General features: G+C 32.2%; 1 protein-coding gene across 1 annotated transcript; it reads right to left on the bottom strand.

Moving 5' to 3' along the window:
- Positions 1-761: 761 nt before the first annotated feature.
- Positions 762-12,848, bottom strand: LOC132717900 (interferon-inducible GTPase 1-like). The gene is made up of 3 exons (XM_060701480.1): positions 12,619-12,848; positions 3,512-3,627; positions 762-3,092 (listed from the first exon to the last, which is right to left on the bottom strand). Exons 2-3 carry the CDS (start codon positions 3,608-3,610, stop codon positions 1,893-1,895), a joined length of 1,299 nt encoding a protein of 432 aa, XP_060557463.1. The 5' UTR covers positions 3,611-3,627; positions 12,619-12,848; the 3' UTR covers positions 762-1,892.
- Positions 12,849-13,073: the final 225 nt, after the last annotated feature.

The following is a 13,073-nucleotide window of genomic DNA, read 5'->3' as shown; positions in this document are numbered from 1 at the left end:
TAATGCTTTTTTAAATTAATCTTTTGGCAATTTTCTTCATGATCATGCTTCATTGCCCTTGATACCCTATACTTTACACAAATATTCTTTTACTTTTGGACGATTCGTCGCTTTCCCATCCAATGGAACGAAATCGCCACATTGACTGTTCCATGATCGATGTATGAATACAGCAATGGATGATTCAAAGCTCTCTTAACTAAACATAAGAATATTCTAATCCAAAACAGAGCTTGGTTGTTTCAAGTTTTAAAACAGGACACCTACTTCATATAAATTCAGTGAAAATCTTGATTATAAGATAAAAAATGATTTAATGATAAGTCATGACTAACTTGATCACATGTCAATAAAGTATGGAATAAAGCCAGAGGACGGTTGATCTCATTTAGCACTGTCGTCCATGTAATTCTATCATCGATATATGACTGTCTGTGATAGAACGTAGATATACGTGTACATGTTTATAAACGCCACATGCTATTGCTAAGTGACGAGATGGTGGTCGATAAAGCATTGCCGCTTGTTTTGTACGTATCTCTCTAATATTTGTTATTAGACATAATATGTTACGGATGTGAAATCTTGGGTTTTCAAAATGACATTCTTGACATTCAAAAAAAAAAAAAAAATGTTGAGCACAATTTTTAAAATATTTACTACAGGGTTAATGTTTTAATCATGATTGAATAATACTGAGTGTAGGTAACGAAATAACATTTTGATTTATAATTTTATTCAACTCGTTCAATAAATTCAGTATTGACCTACACTCATACATTATTTATGTCACACACTTTTAACACAATTACACATTTTACGATACATAGAATGAGTTATATAAATTTCTGATATGATCTTAGATAATAAGCTAGTGGAATAATCTTATCTGACTCATATTGTATTGTATTGTGAACGGTGTATTAACTATTCATTCAAATACCATATTCTTCAACATTTCAATTTCATGACGTTGTGGCGGTCTTACACATACCAATATCGTAAACAGTTTAAACCAAAAACCACAGTAATTATTTATAACGACAAATTATATTACATTTTTAAATTAAAACTAAAGTATACTAAGATGTTATAATACTAACACGCCATGTCCCATGTAAATACACATTTCAAGTAGCAACGTTATTTTGTTGTGGTTTTTTGTGTGTTTTTTCATTTCGAGTATGAAACGCTAATTTGTCCTTTGATGACACGTAACACAGATTAGTGTAAATAAAAAGTTGATTCCATAGAAAACCACTCTTTGCATAGTGAACTTAGGATAGGTTTATTCTGAAGCATTGTAATTATTTTGAATGAACAAAGAGCAAACTTAGATATACTCTATCCATTATCAATAACAAATATACTCATAGTTACACAGATCAACAACAGTTAACTCACGTTAATACATTTTTGGCATACATAAATCATTTGCTACAGAGTTGTTTCAGTGTCGAACGACAACCCAGTAAAACAGTTATATCACGTTTACCACATAATCCTTAACGGTCTAATACTTTGTGTCCGTTTTATCTCATATACACATCGATTATCAAGCTATGTCAGTTCCTGGAGAAAGACTTGAGTTACCTAACTTGACGTTCCGTATATGACATATATCCTTAGTGATACGTTTTACGAATACGATTGCCGACAAATGATGGTCACAAACCTAGTTTAAAATGCTTTACGCATGCTATGTAATAATTGTATAAAATATATTTTAGTCAGCCAGTCAAAATCAAGTTTTTTTTAGTTTACAATGAACTTTTAACAAGCACAACACACCCTTGGTCATGCGGTAATAGACACTGAGAAATATTTTTCAAGTTATCTAGATTTATGTTCATCATGAACTTGAATTGCCATTGCAAGTCTTGTCTTGTGTTTTAACTTTTTAGATCTTTCTCAAGTTTTCTTAATCTTAGTTTAACCAACATCAATTCGTCTTCGGCCATTGCATCGCAAATCTTGTCTAGACATTCTTGTATCGTACGAGGAGACTTGTAGGCGGAGTAAAGCATGCCGAGGACTGGAAACGTATACTTGGAATATTTCTGCACAAAAGCCCATTTTTTGTCTTCCGTTTCTGTATATAATTGATATTCATCTCTCACTCTATCATCACGTGATTTCATTCGACTTTCAATTTCAATTTCAATTTCACGCTCCGACATGTTTATTTCTCTAGCAAATTCAGAGATAGAGTCTCTATCAACACAGTATTTCACTTCACATTCCTCGAATATTTTCTTAACATGGTACGTGTCAGTCGTCGATTCGAGTTTTGGAATTGGTAAAAATCCTGTAAATACTGACGCAACCTTTCTTCCTAAGAATTCTGTTTTGATAGTCTCTGTTTTATCTGCTATGGCTTTCTTCATGTGTTCAAACAAAAAATGACATATGGTTTCAGCTTTCATGATTGGAAGAGCCTTGATCTTTTCATGCAGGGAAAGGATGTCATATTTCTTGTTCAGTCTAGAACTTACTAGAAAAATATCATAAAGTTGTGGATCTAGATCAGAACATTTCAAATTGATTTTAATTTCTGCTTTGATCTTTGCCATGCATGTATTTTCGCTGAAGTCTAGATCTTCTTCTTCTGCGTTATCTATATCCTGATCGATTTTTGAACGAACGAAAATAACATTTCGTTGAAGGGCAATTGCCTCCTGAGCTATCCACACATCATCTTCAGAGAATCGCACGCAGCTAACAATGATCACCACGCTTGAATCCAGAATTTTGGTTTTCTGTAAATACTCTTCTTTTGGATAACTTGTTGTCCCAAATCCTGGGAAATCTCTGAGAATTATATAATCGTTTCCCGGGTACTTGTATGATGTAATGTCTCTTGTAGTTTCAATGACTCCTACAGCAGCTGCGCCCTTTACCTTTGAGTTTATTCCTCTCAGTTTATTGGTTAGACTAGACTTTCCTGAGCCAGTGCGTCCAGTTACTCCAACAACCAGTTCTTTGTCTTTCCATTCTTTAAAGTGATTTTTGATGTATCTGTTAAGACGACGTAAAGAGTCTGTCTCTTTTTCCGCTTTCAATTCATCATTGTCAATAAAGGACCGAAAATTCTACAAAACAATAAAAGTCTTAGAGTAAAGTGATATGTCAGCATATGCATGTTAAATAATACACATTATTTCGTATGTGGTTTTACCAGATGCCCGTTCGTGTCTGAAATAATGCACATAGGGTCTACCGCCACCAGTTAAGCTAAGTAGTCGCCCTCAACAGTGTTGATGCCACGTACAACAAAAGCAAAACAAAAGCAACGTCATCAAAACATTAAAAGCCGTTAATGAATGCAAGTTATGTCGAGTAAGAAATTAGCTTGTTTTACACTTGGTCACTAAAAGTTTGTATAATACCAAAACTTGTATGTTGATATGGTTTGTGAAAGGCACCACTTGCCTTTTTCTCTCTATTTCAAATGTTCTTATTTCTTCAATAGAAAAGAATGTTGCTGATGAATCATGAAAAATAAGCTTACGTCATATTCCCGAATATGTTTTATAAACACCTCTTCGTCTTTGTTCAGAGAACAACCAGCATCGTCACTTGAGAGCATAGAATCTTCTAGGCTTGCCATTTACATGCAGTCTACAACTAGAGAAGAAGTTATAAACAATTAATTCTAAATCAGTTTGATAGATATTGGTCAATACACTTTATGTGCACAAACTAAGTAAAATTAAGAAAAAGAAAGCTTAGTCAAACATGTTCTGCCTTCATTTTTTTATATTTGACTACCAAACAAGTGTGAGTTGTACATATTTTCAAACTGATTACATTAAAATATTTTGAATACGATTTTTTTTCTTCAGCATTTTTCTTGTATATTATGTCTATTTTAGTTTATTGCCACTGCTGACATACTAGATAAATGAGTATATTCAAACGAGTTGTGTAAATTTTGAATTAGCGGTATCTCTTTTAAAATAGATAAAAACAAATGTGTGTCTGATATTCGTGTTAAAATTTTCATATCTTGTATCTATGCTATGACAAAAATAAACCTATCAAACCAATGGCATTACTTTGTATTAGACAAAGTAAATATTTACAAAACGACTTTTGAGCGCTTGCTTTCTTTTGCTGGTAAGTGTACTGTTATTTACAGAAATTTCATATTAAATATATAATGGATGGTATAAATATATATCTTAATTCTAGCCTACATCAAAATACCGATCTTTTATCATTTAGGGATTACAACTCAAATATCTAAATTTAGGATATTTGAGTTATAGCGGGTAACAAGTTATAGTATCGCGACAAGACTAGTATGCAAACATATCATGGCCTGGGCGACATAGAGGGTTTTTCTCTACAAAAAATAATCGAGGCCGTAAGGTCGAGAACATTTTCTGTAAGGAAAAATCCTGAGTTGATATTTCCATATAACAGTCGAGTTCGATACATAATGACTGTTTTATTACATGATAAACATAAATAAGAATTTCCATAAGACATAATATTTCAATTTATGTTTTGCTTCCCTTAATAAATTAAATTCCCCACACAGAACCTCGGTTATTTTTTGTGGTACATGTAAATGGCCGATTTTTTTGTAAACTCCATAAAGTAAGAGCCAATCAGAAGTATGGTGGATTTTCTGATAGGTTGAATGATCACAAATACATTATAAAATTGCTGTTTATAATTGTGACGCGCCGGTATTGGGCTAACCGCCGTTTGATCAGCATTTGTTTTTGATGGATTTTAAATCTCACCGTGTATATACAGAAACGCCGGAACGTGAAAAGAAGTAATAATTACCGTACGAGGAATATGCCTGCACAGTATTTACAGACACGGGTGGCGATTTGAAGACCGAGGGAGCGTAGAGATGGATGTTTTGAAAAGGCCATCGGGTGTGTTAATACTATGCAGACCTCTTCCGAGTGCGGTAACTATCTTACCTACATGCTCTTTTGTTTTTCTATCCATACATCACTTTTTAACTCAGTATTTATTAATATTACTCACAAGAAACATATTATTTATGTACTTTATCATATTTAAGAAAGCATTCCAAAGTCATGCGAAGATACCAACCGCTACGCTCTTGTAATTCATTCGTTCAAAAGATCAGGTTCTCGTGTTTTTCGTGGGGTTTCATTGTGTAATAAGGTCAGGTTAATGTACTTGTTGAGTTGAGTCACAGAAAATGAAAACAGAACTTGACGAAATTCTGTTTCAAGTAGGCAAAGGTAAGATCATTATTTTGATATATGAATACATAACATAATAATAACATATACACATATATTGAGGAAGATAAAAAAAATTTAATCATAAAAACGGAACACTTTATGTTTACTGGTACAATAATAAATTTCATGGTAAATAGATGATCAGGCTATTTCTAATATAAATGAAATATACGATTTTTTTCAAAGGAAAGTGAAAGACAGGGTTCTATGAATAAACATTAGTAATACACGAAGATATACCGTCATTTCATGGGGTCTTTCACTAGTTATGACCAGTAACTACGTGAAATATAAAGACTGTGATGATAGTTTTCAAGATAATAAGCTGAAACGATTCTGACATTTAAGGCACCTATGACCTTGACCTTTGACCAAGTGACCCCAAAATCAATAGAGGTCATTACCTAGTCATGACCAATCACTATGTGAAATATGACGACTTTGTGATAAATAGTTTTTAAGATAATCAGCGGAAACCATGTGGTCTACCGACGGACAGACCGACCGACCTACCGACATAAGCAAAACAATATACCCTCTCCTTCGAAGGGGGGCGTAAAGTGCTATCTTCATAACGTGGTGTTAACCTTTTAAGGTTTGCTTCCCACTTACTTTTCGTGCAGTTGAACTGTCTGTCTGTGCTATTTACAACTGAAGTCGCGACTGAATTACATTTCAAATAAGCAAGTTATGTCTTTAGTATAGGTTCAACACTGATACATGTTGCCCATAGTTATAAATATATTGGTGTCATTTTAAATGAATTTTTGAATTTTAATTGCTGAAATTGCTAAGAATGTAGCTCTTTCTGCAGGAGGAGCACTTGGTCTTATTATTTCCAAATGTAAAAATCTTAGTGGCTTTCACTTCTCTTCCTTTACGAAATTTTATGGGTCCATTGTCTGGCCTGTCATTAACTATGCCGCCCTTATACATTATGTATTGGGATAGAAGTCATACTCATGTGTAAATGCTATCTATAATAAGGAAATGTGTTATTTTTAGGGGTAGGTTTGGTGGGCTGGAAGCCACTGATAGTTCAGCAATTGGGCTCCGTTATTAGACAGCACTGTAGGTTGCTAATTATGCATTATTTAAGGTTGAATATAAAAATCTTTAATTGGTCAAGACCAGTAGCTAACATTAAGTGTAAGAATAGTATTTTAATGCTACATGGTATTGATTGGGAAGGCCAGATTTATTTTAATAAAAATAAAGTGAATACTAAAACAATAATTGCAGCAAATATCATTAAGAAAATTGTTGATAATGGAAACAATCACTAGAACGAGTGTGATTAATTTCAGGAAATGGAAGAAATAAGCTAAGAATGTATAGAATGTTCAAAAATGTTTTGTAACTGAAATCTATATAAAACAACATTGCATTTCCATTATCGAAAAGGTATGGCATTATTTAGAAAAGACTTGGAATAGGGAGGTAAACATAAAAGAACTTGGTTTAACTGTACTGATATGGTAGATGATGAGATACATGTTATGTTGCACTATCCACTCTATATACAATTCAGGAAAGACCTATCTGAGTCTGCGAGAATAATTGATAATATTTTTGACAACTTATCTGGTGTTCAGAAAATGCATCCCGTTTTTGTTAATCCATGTATGACTAAGTTTACAGACAAAGCCAGCTTTAATACTTTAATACATAAAAACGTCTTTTACTTTATTGTAGGTAACTCTTCTTTTTAATATTGGTATTTTATGTCAAAGAGTGTTGTGAATCTTACAGCTGAGTGCATATTTGGTCAATAGTATTATGTTTTAAGTGTATTTTATACTTTCTAGTATTTTAAATTTCATTTGAATTGATATAACATCAGCCCAAAGCCCAAGATCCTAATGTATTAGTATTAACTTGATTGATGAAACATTTATATTTCAATGTATCTTGGGAGTTCAAAATTCTATACCAGTATTTCAATATTCTCCCTTTACGAATTACATCTAACGGAAATTTACCGAGTTCACCAAGAACAGCTTTAGTTGAAGTTTGAGACCTTACACATAATAATTGTTTACAAAATTTAATATATATCCTCTCAATATCAGGGGCCTTATGAAATCTCCATATTTCACATCTATAATGTAATAATGGTAAAATCATCGAATCAAATAGTTTAATTTTCTCGTTAACACCAAGTGGTACAACATCAAATAAGGTGTTCAATGTAAATATGGCACGAAGTGCTTGTTCTGATAAAGATTTTTGAGCATTATAAAATTTACCATTTCCTGTCAAAACTACACCTAAATAATAAAATTTACTGACAACATTTAACCTTATATCATCTAATATAAATCAACTTGCTCAAACCTATTTCCTTATTTAAAAATCAAAGCAACTGTTTTTGTAGTATTTACAGTGATATTCCACTTTAAACAATATGACTTTAATTTATTCAATAATATATGCAAGCCATTAGACGAATATGAATACAACACAGTATCAGCTGCGAACATCAGCATTAATATTTGCAATTCTTCTAAAGTTATCGTATCAGCACTATTATCAGCAATATACCTTTCCATGCCATTTATAAACAGTATAAAATTAAAGCAAGGGAGACAATGTTTCGCCTTGCTTAACGCCCATATAACTATCAGAATAATCAGTAATATTACCTTGCACCCTTACACATATTTTCACAAAGTTATACATAGACTTTATCATAGTTATAAATTTAGAAGATTAAAATTATATTGCATTAGTTTATACCAAATACCATTCCTATATACCATTTCAAAAGCTTTTTTAAAGTCTACAAATGCACAGTACAATTTTTTACGTTCCTGGTGGGTTATTTTATCAATAAATTTCTGCAATACAAATATACAATCAAATGTGCTTCGTTTTTGTCTAAAACCAAATTGACAATCTGTTAATCTGCAAATTTTCGGGCTCTTTTATCTAACAAAATTTTTTAATATGAAAATATTTTTGAAAAGATGCTTGTTAACATTATTCCCTTATAATTGTCAACATTGCTAAGATCACCTTTCTTTGGAACACTAACATTCCCTTTGTACATGATTCGGGATAAACACCCTTACTACATTGTATTTAAAAAGTTGAAAACTTTACATAATATTGGTGCTAATATATGTTTTGCATCAATAAATATTTCAGGTAGTAACAAATCCTCACCTGCTTTTTTATTCCGTTTTAAATTTTTAGAGCATTATATATCTCAGCAAAACTAAAGTCACAATTTAGTTCATTTACAGCAATATTTAAAAAGTCATAAATAACAATTTGTTCGGTATCTGGGTCAGAATTAATGATATCATTTGAAAAAACTCTTAAAATGTTCGTAAAAATCATTTGCAGTCAGATTTGAATCTTCTTTACATTTTTAATGTATTTACGATTCAGGTCCCAAAACCTTTTATGATTTTGCTTTGCACCATTATGTAACTCAGACTTCTGTTTTAATTCATATGCACGTTTAGCACTTCGTTTTCTCCTTCTGTAATATCGCCTTTTATTTATAACCAAACAATAATTTTCTTGTGTTCTATGACTCCGATACACTTTGTTTTCATGATTTAATTCTACAATTGCACGTAAACCACGGATTAGAAACCTTTATTTTCCCGTGTAGTTACAAATTGGTTTGTACCAAAAATTTTTAATGCACTGTTATACAGTACGTTTCCAAAAGTGATGATACCATTATCAACTGTTATATTTGACGAAATTTTATTTGTAACAATGCCATTTAATATACCTGTTTCTTTTATTAAAGAATCTTTATATTGGTCAACATTATAAGAATCCCATTTCAATTTGCGTGTGCTATTTAAATTATTTAAAACATTATCTGCAATATTGATTTGAATAGGTACATGTGTAGAAAATGGAAATATATCATGTACAATAAAGTCACTTATTATAGGAAACAAATCGTAAGATGCAATTCCATAGTCTATCACACTTTTCCCAATATTTGATAAAAATGTCACTCGTCCAATATTACTTCGTCGCTCATACGACCATTTAATATCTTTAAATCTGATTTTTTTTGCAAATGTCTAGAAGTTTTATTCCAGAAGAGTTACATACTGTATCCTCGCTCACCCTTGTGTCAATTTGAATATACACTCATCTGTTTCAGCATTAATAGTATGAAAATATTTGTCAAATAAGTCAACTGGTTTGATAAAATCATCTCTGGTACCCGTCCTTGCATTTAGATCTACCATAAGACAAATTTTGCCAAGTTGAGAATATTTTCTAATACCTATTTCTAACTGTTTATAAAATCATATTTCATGTGACTTAAAGTACACCGATTCATTTAAGGGAATATAAGTAAAACATAGACAAATATCAAATGCAAGTTTAAAATATTCTTTTTCAAGCTTTATCCAAATAAAACCATTTTGGTCAGTTTCAAGGATATGTATACCATCTACAAAGTCGTGTATAGCTCTGGCGTGACGCATTGCGACGACAACGTGACGATGAGAGTGACCGCAGACTTTCTACATGGGCACGTGACATTAAGTACTTATCTCCATAAAATGTCCATTTTATAGATATTGTGACATCATATTATTGTACTCGCGTTGTATGTTATAAAGATCTTTTACTCCCATGCTGACTATATAGTCCCATTATCAATAGACGATGAGAAATTGCGCCAAATAATATAGTCACATTATCAATAGACGATGACAAATTGCGCCAAATAAGTATTTTTTATATATTTCAGGTTTGTTTATCTTGTGTAAATCAGGGAATATATTGGTAAATAATATGACATTTGGAGTACACAGGTCACCAGTGGAACTGTAATCTATTTAGGTGATTTCAATGCAAAGTATGACGATCTTAGTAAACGTACAAGAAATATTTCATTGTATAATTTTCTTGTTGATACAAATATCACTCCAGTAAAAAATGTAACAGAAATTTGCCACACATGTTTCATTTGATGGTAAATGTCAAACATTAATATAATAGACTGTGTAAAGCACTGTGAAGTTTTTGATGGCAATTGTTTTAATTGTTTAAATGTATTCTCTCATTGACCTATTATATGTGATCTCGAAATTCCTATTCTTAGAGAAGACAGTTGTGATAATGATGTTGGGGTGAAGCCAATACTATTCATATAGATAATAATAATAAATTGCTGATGGCTGATAGTTACTTAAAGAAACTAGTAGAACTGTGGATAAGATACGCCTGCAATTGAATATGCGTATGCTAAAGTGGTAGAAAGTGTCGTGTCGTGTGCAAATGCGTATCTTCCGAAGAAAACGTTTTAAACAAATGGAATGATAATTTAACTGTTGCTCCTCATGAGACAGGAATGGTGTCGTCAGGGGCCACCTCGCAATGCTATAAACCCGGAAAATTCAAAAAATAAAGCAACCAAACGCAAGTTCCGAAGACAGAATAGACTACGGGTAAATGAATATTTACTAGAACATAATTGTTAGATTGATCAGACAGCGGAAGTTGATTCCGTTAAATTTTGGAAAATGGTAAATCGACGCAAAATGAATCATTCTACTCAAGATGCTGGTATAAATTTCAATTAATCAACTTTTAGAGACAGGCATCTTGTAATTGATGGCTGGTACAAATACTTTAAAGACTTATATTCACCTAATAATCATAATGCATGACTATGTCACAATCGTTGAGAGTATTATATCAGACAATTTAACCGATGCGTTACATTCTTGCAGCTGGACACATCAGCTACGGTTTTATCGGATGTAGTGAAAAATGCTATAACACAGTACTAGTGCTGCTGAAGGGAGTCTGGTGGATCAGATTCAGTGTGAATATCTTATTTATTCAAAGGATATTTTAACTCCTGTGTTAGCCAATGTGTTCACATCGATGTTGAAAACAGGTCGATTCAAAAACGGTTTGCCCTGCCTAATGACGTCATTTATACATGTATACAATTTGCTCGCGAACTAGGTTCGAAAATTAACTTGTGTTTTATGGACGGACGCAATGCGTTCGATACAGTATGGCACAATAAACCTCTTTAGGAAACTTGTATCGATAAAAATGCATTTTAACTTTCAATGCAATTTATTCACCTATGACAAGCTGTATACAATATCAACTGGTTTAATGTCCCTCAGGGCACAAGGCAAGGGGGAATGACTTCACCAATTTTTATATCCTCTGTACATCAATGGCCCTTTGAATGCAATTCAAATTACTTAAATATTGATAATGAAACACAAGGATGTATTCCTGACATTTAATGTACAGTAAACTTCACTTATAGCGAAAACAGTTATAGCGAACTTCCGGTTATAAGGAACAAATTTGCCCTTTCTTTATCTTATATAAAATATACGGTTATAGCGAACACGGTTATAAGGAATTATCACTTATAAGGAACTCATTTATTAGTCCCAATTCAGTTAAAAGTATAGAAAATTACACTTTTATAGCGAACTCCAAAATATCGGCTATCCGTAAATATATCCCGCCTTTTCAACTTTCTTTTTCATGTATTTATTGGAAATACGGTTTGAGCGAACTATTAATTAAAATGTTGCAGACAATAGTTTTCCACCAAAATTTTCATGGAAAAGAATATAACGTGAATATGTAATCGAACCAAAGAAAAAAGATTTGGTTTGTGCAGTTATACTGTGATGGCATTTATATTTGATGAACCGGATAACATGTGTGTTATTTCACTTCCCATCTACGATTATTTGACTTATAAATTTTCTGTTTGCCATCGCAGTCAAATCGGATTAAGGATAAAATCAGGTGATCTGAAACTGAAAGTAGATCTAAACAGATGTTCATGAACATGCATGATCACGTATTCTAACCTTTTTTTCAGGATGATAAATTGATAATTAACCTCGATTTGTTATACAAATCTCTTGATTTTTAATATGAACCATTTCAACAACAATAAAGTTGACCTCTTTTCTTGCTAATAAGTTTTATTTCCACATTTTTTTACAACAATTAACTAAATATGTCAAGATCGTGATCACAAGGGGGGATTCTTAAAAAATCAACTTTTCCATGTCTTTTTATGGTTATCTTGGCCCATCTTTTTTGTGTATCTTTTCGTTATATATAATTTTATATTTCATTTTAACTAACACGGATATGTTTATCAACTTCCTTCTACATTTCTATGACGCCCATTTGCCCTACACAGATTGTGCATGCGCGAGAAAATACTACATCCGGTCGATTTTTCATAGCAACGGACCACGTCGTAAAAATGGTCAATATTTATTTTTTGATCCGCTTTTATAATGTTTACACGCCAAACAACCAAGGCTGTTATATTTACATCTCAAATCGCACCTGTGATGTTGACATGTCAAACAACTATGTCTATTATACTTACATTTCAAATCGCACCTGTTATGTTTACGTGCCAAACATCCAAGTCTGGAATATCTATATTTAACGTCGCACCTATAACGTTTACATCCCAAACAACCAAGTCTGTTATATTTACATTTAAAGTCGCTCCGGTATATTTTACAGCCTAAACAACCAAACAAGTTATATCAGCATCTCAATGTGCACCTGTTTACATCCCAAACGAACAAGTCTGTAAAATTTACAACTGAAATGTTTACGGTTAGCAGATAGAAATGAAATCACGCATGCGTCTTAAGATACAATACCTTTCGGTAACTTGATACGTAATGATGGCTTAAACGTTGCAAAATTCAATAGATTTATTTCTTTGGTCTATATTCAGTATTAATATTGTATAACTCTAAATTGATATTCTATACCATAATATTTATTCAATCCTTCTGAATATTTGTTCATCATAAACAATATTTGTGT

Source organism: Ruditapes philippinarum, unplaced genomic scaffold (assembly GCF_026571515.1).
Source record: "Ruditapes philippinarum isolate M1 unplaced genomic scaffold, ASM2657151v2 ctg18981_1_1_1_1, whole genome shotgun sequence".
Classification (NCBI taxonomy): Eukaryota; Metazoa; Mollusca; class Bivalvia; order Venerida; family Veneridae; genus Ruditapes; species Ruditapes philippinarum.
This window is presented reverse-complemented; position numbering and strand designations above follow the sequence as displayed.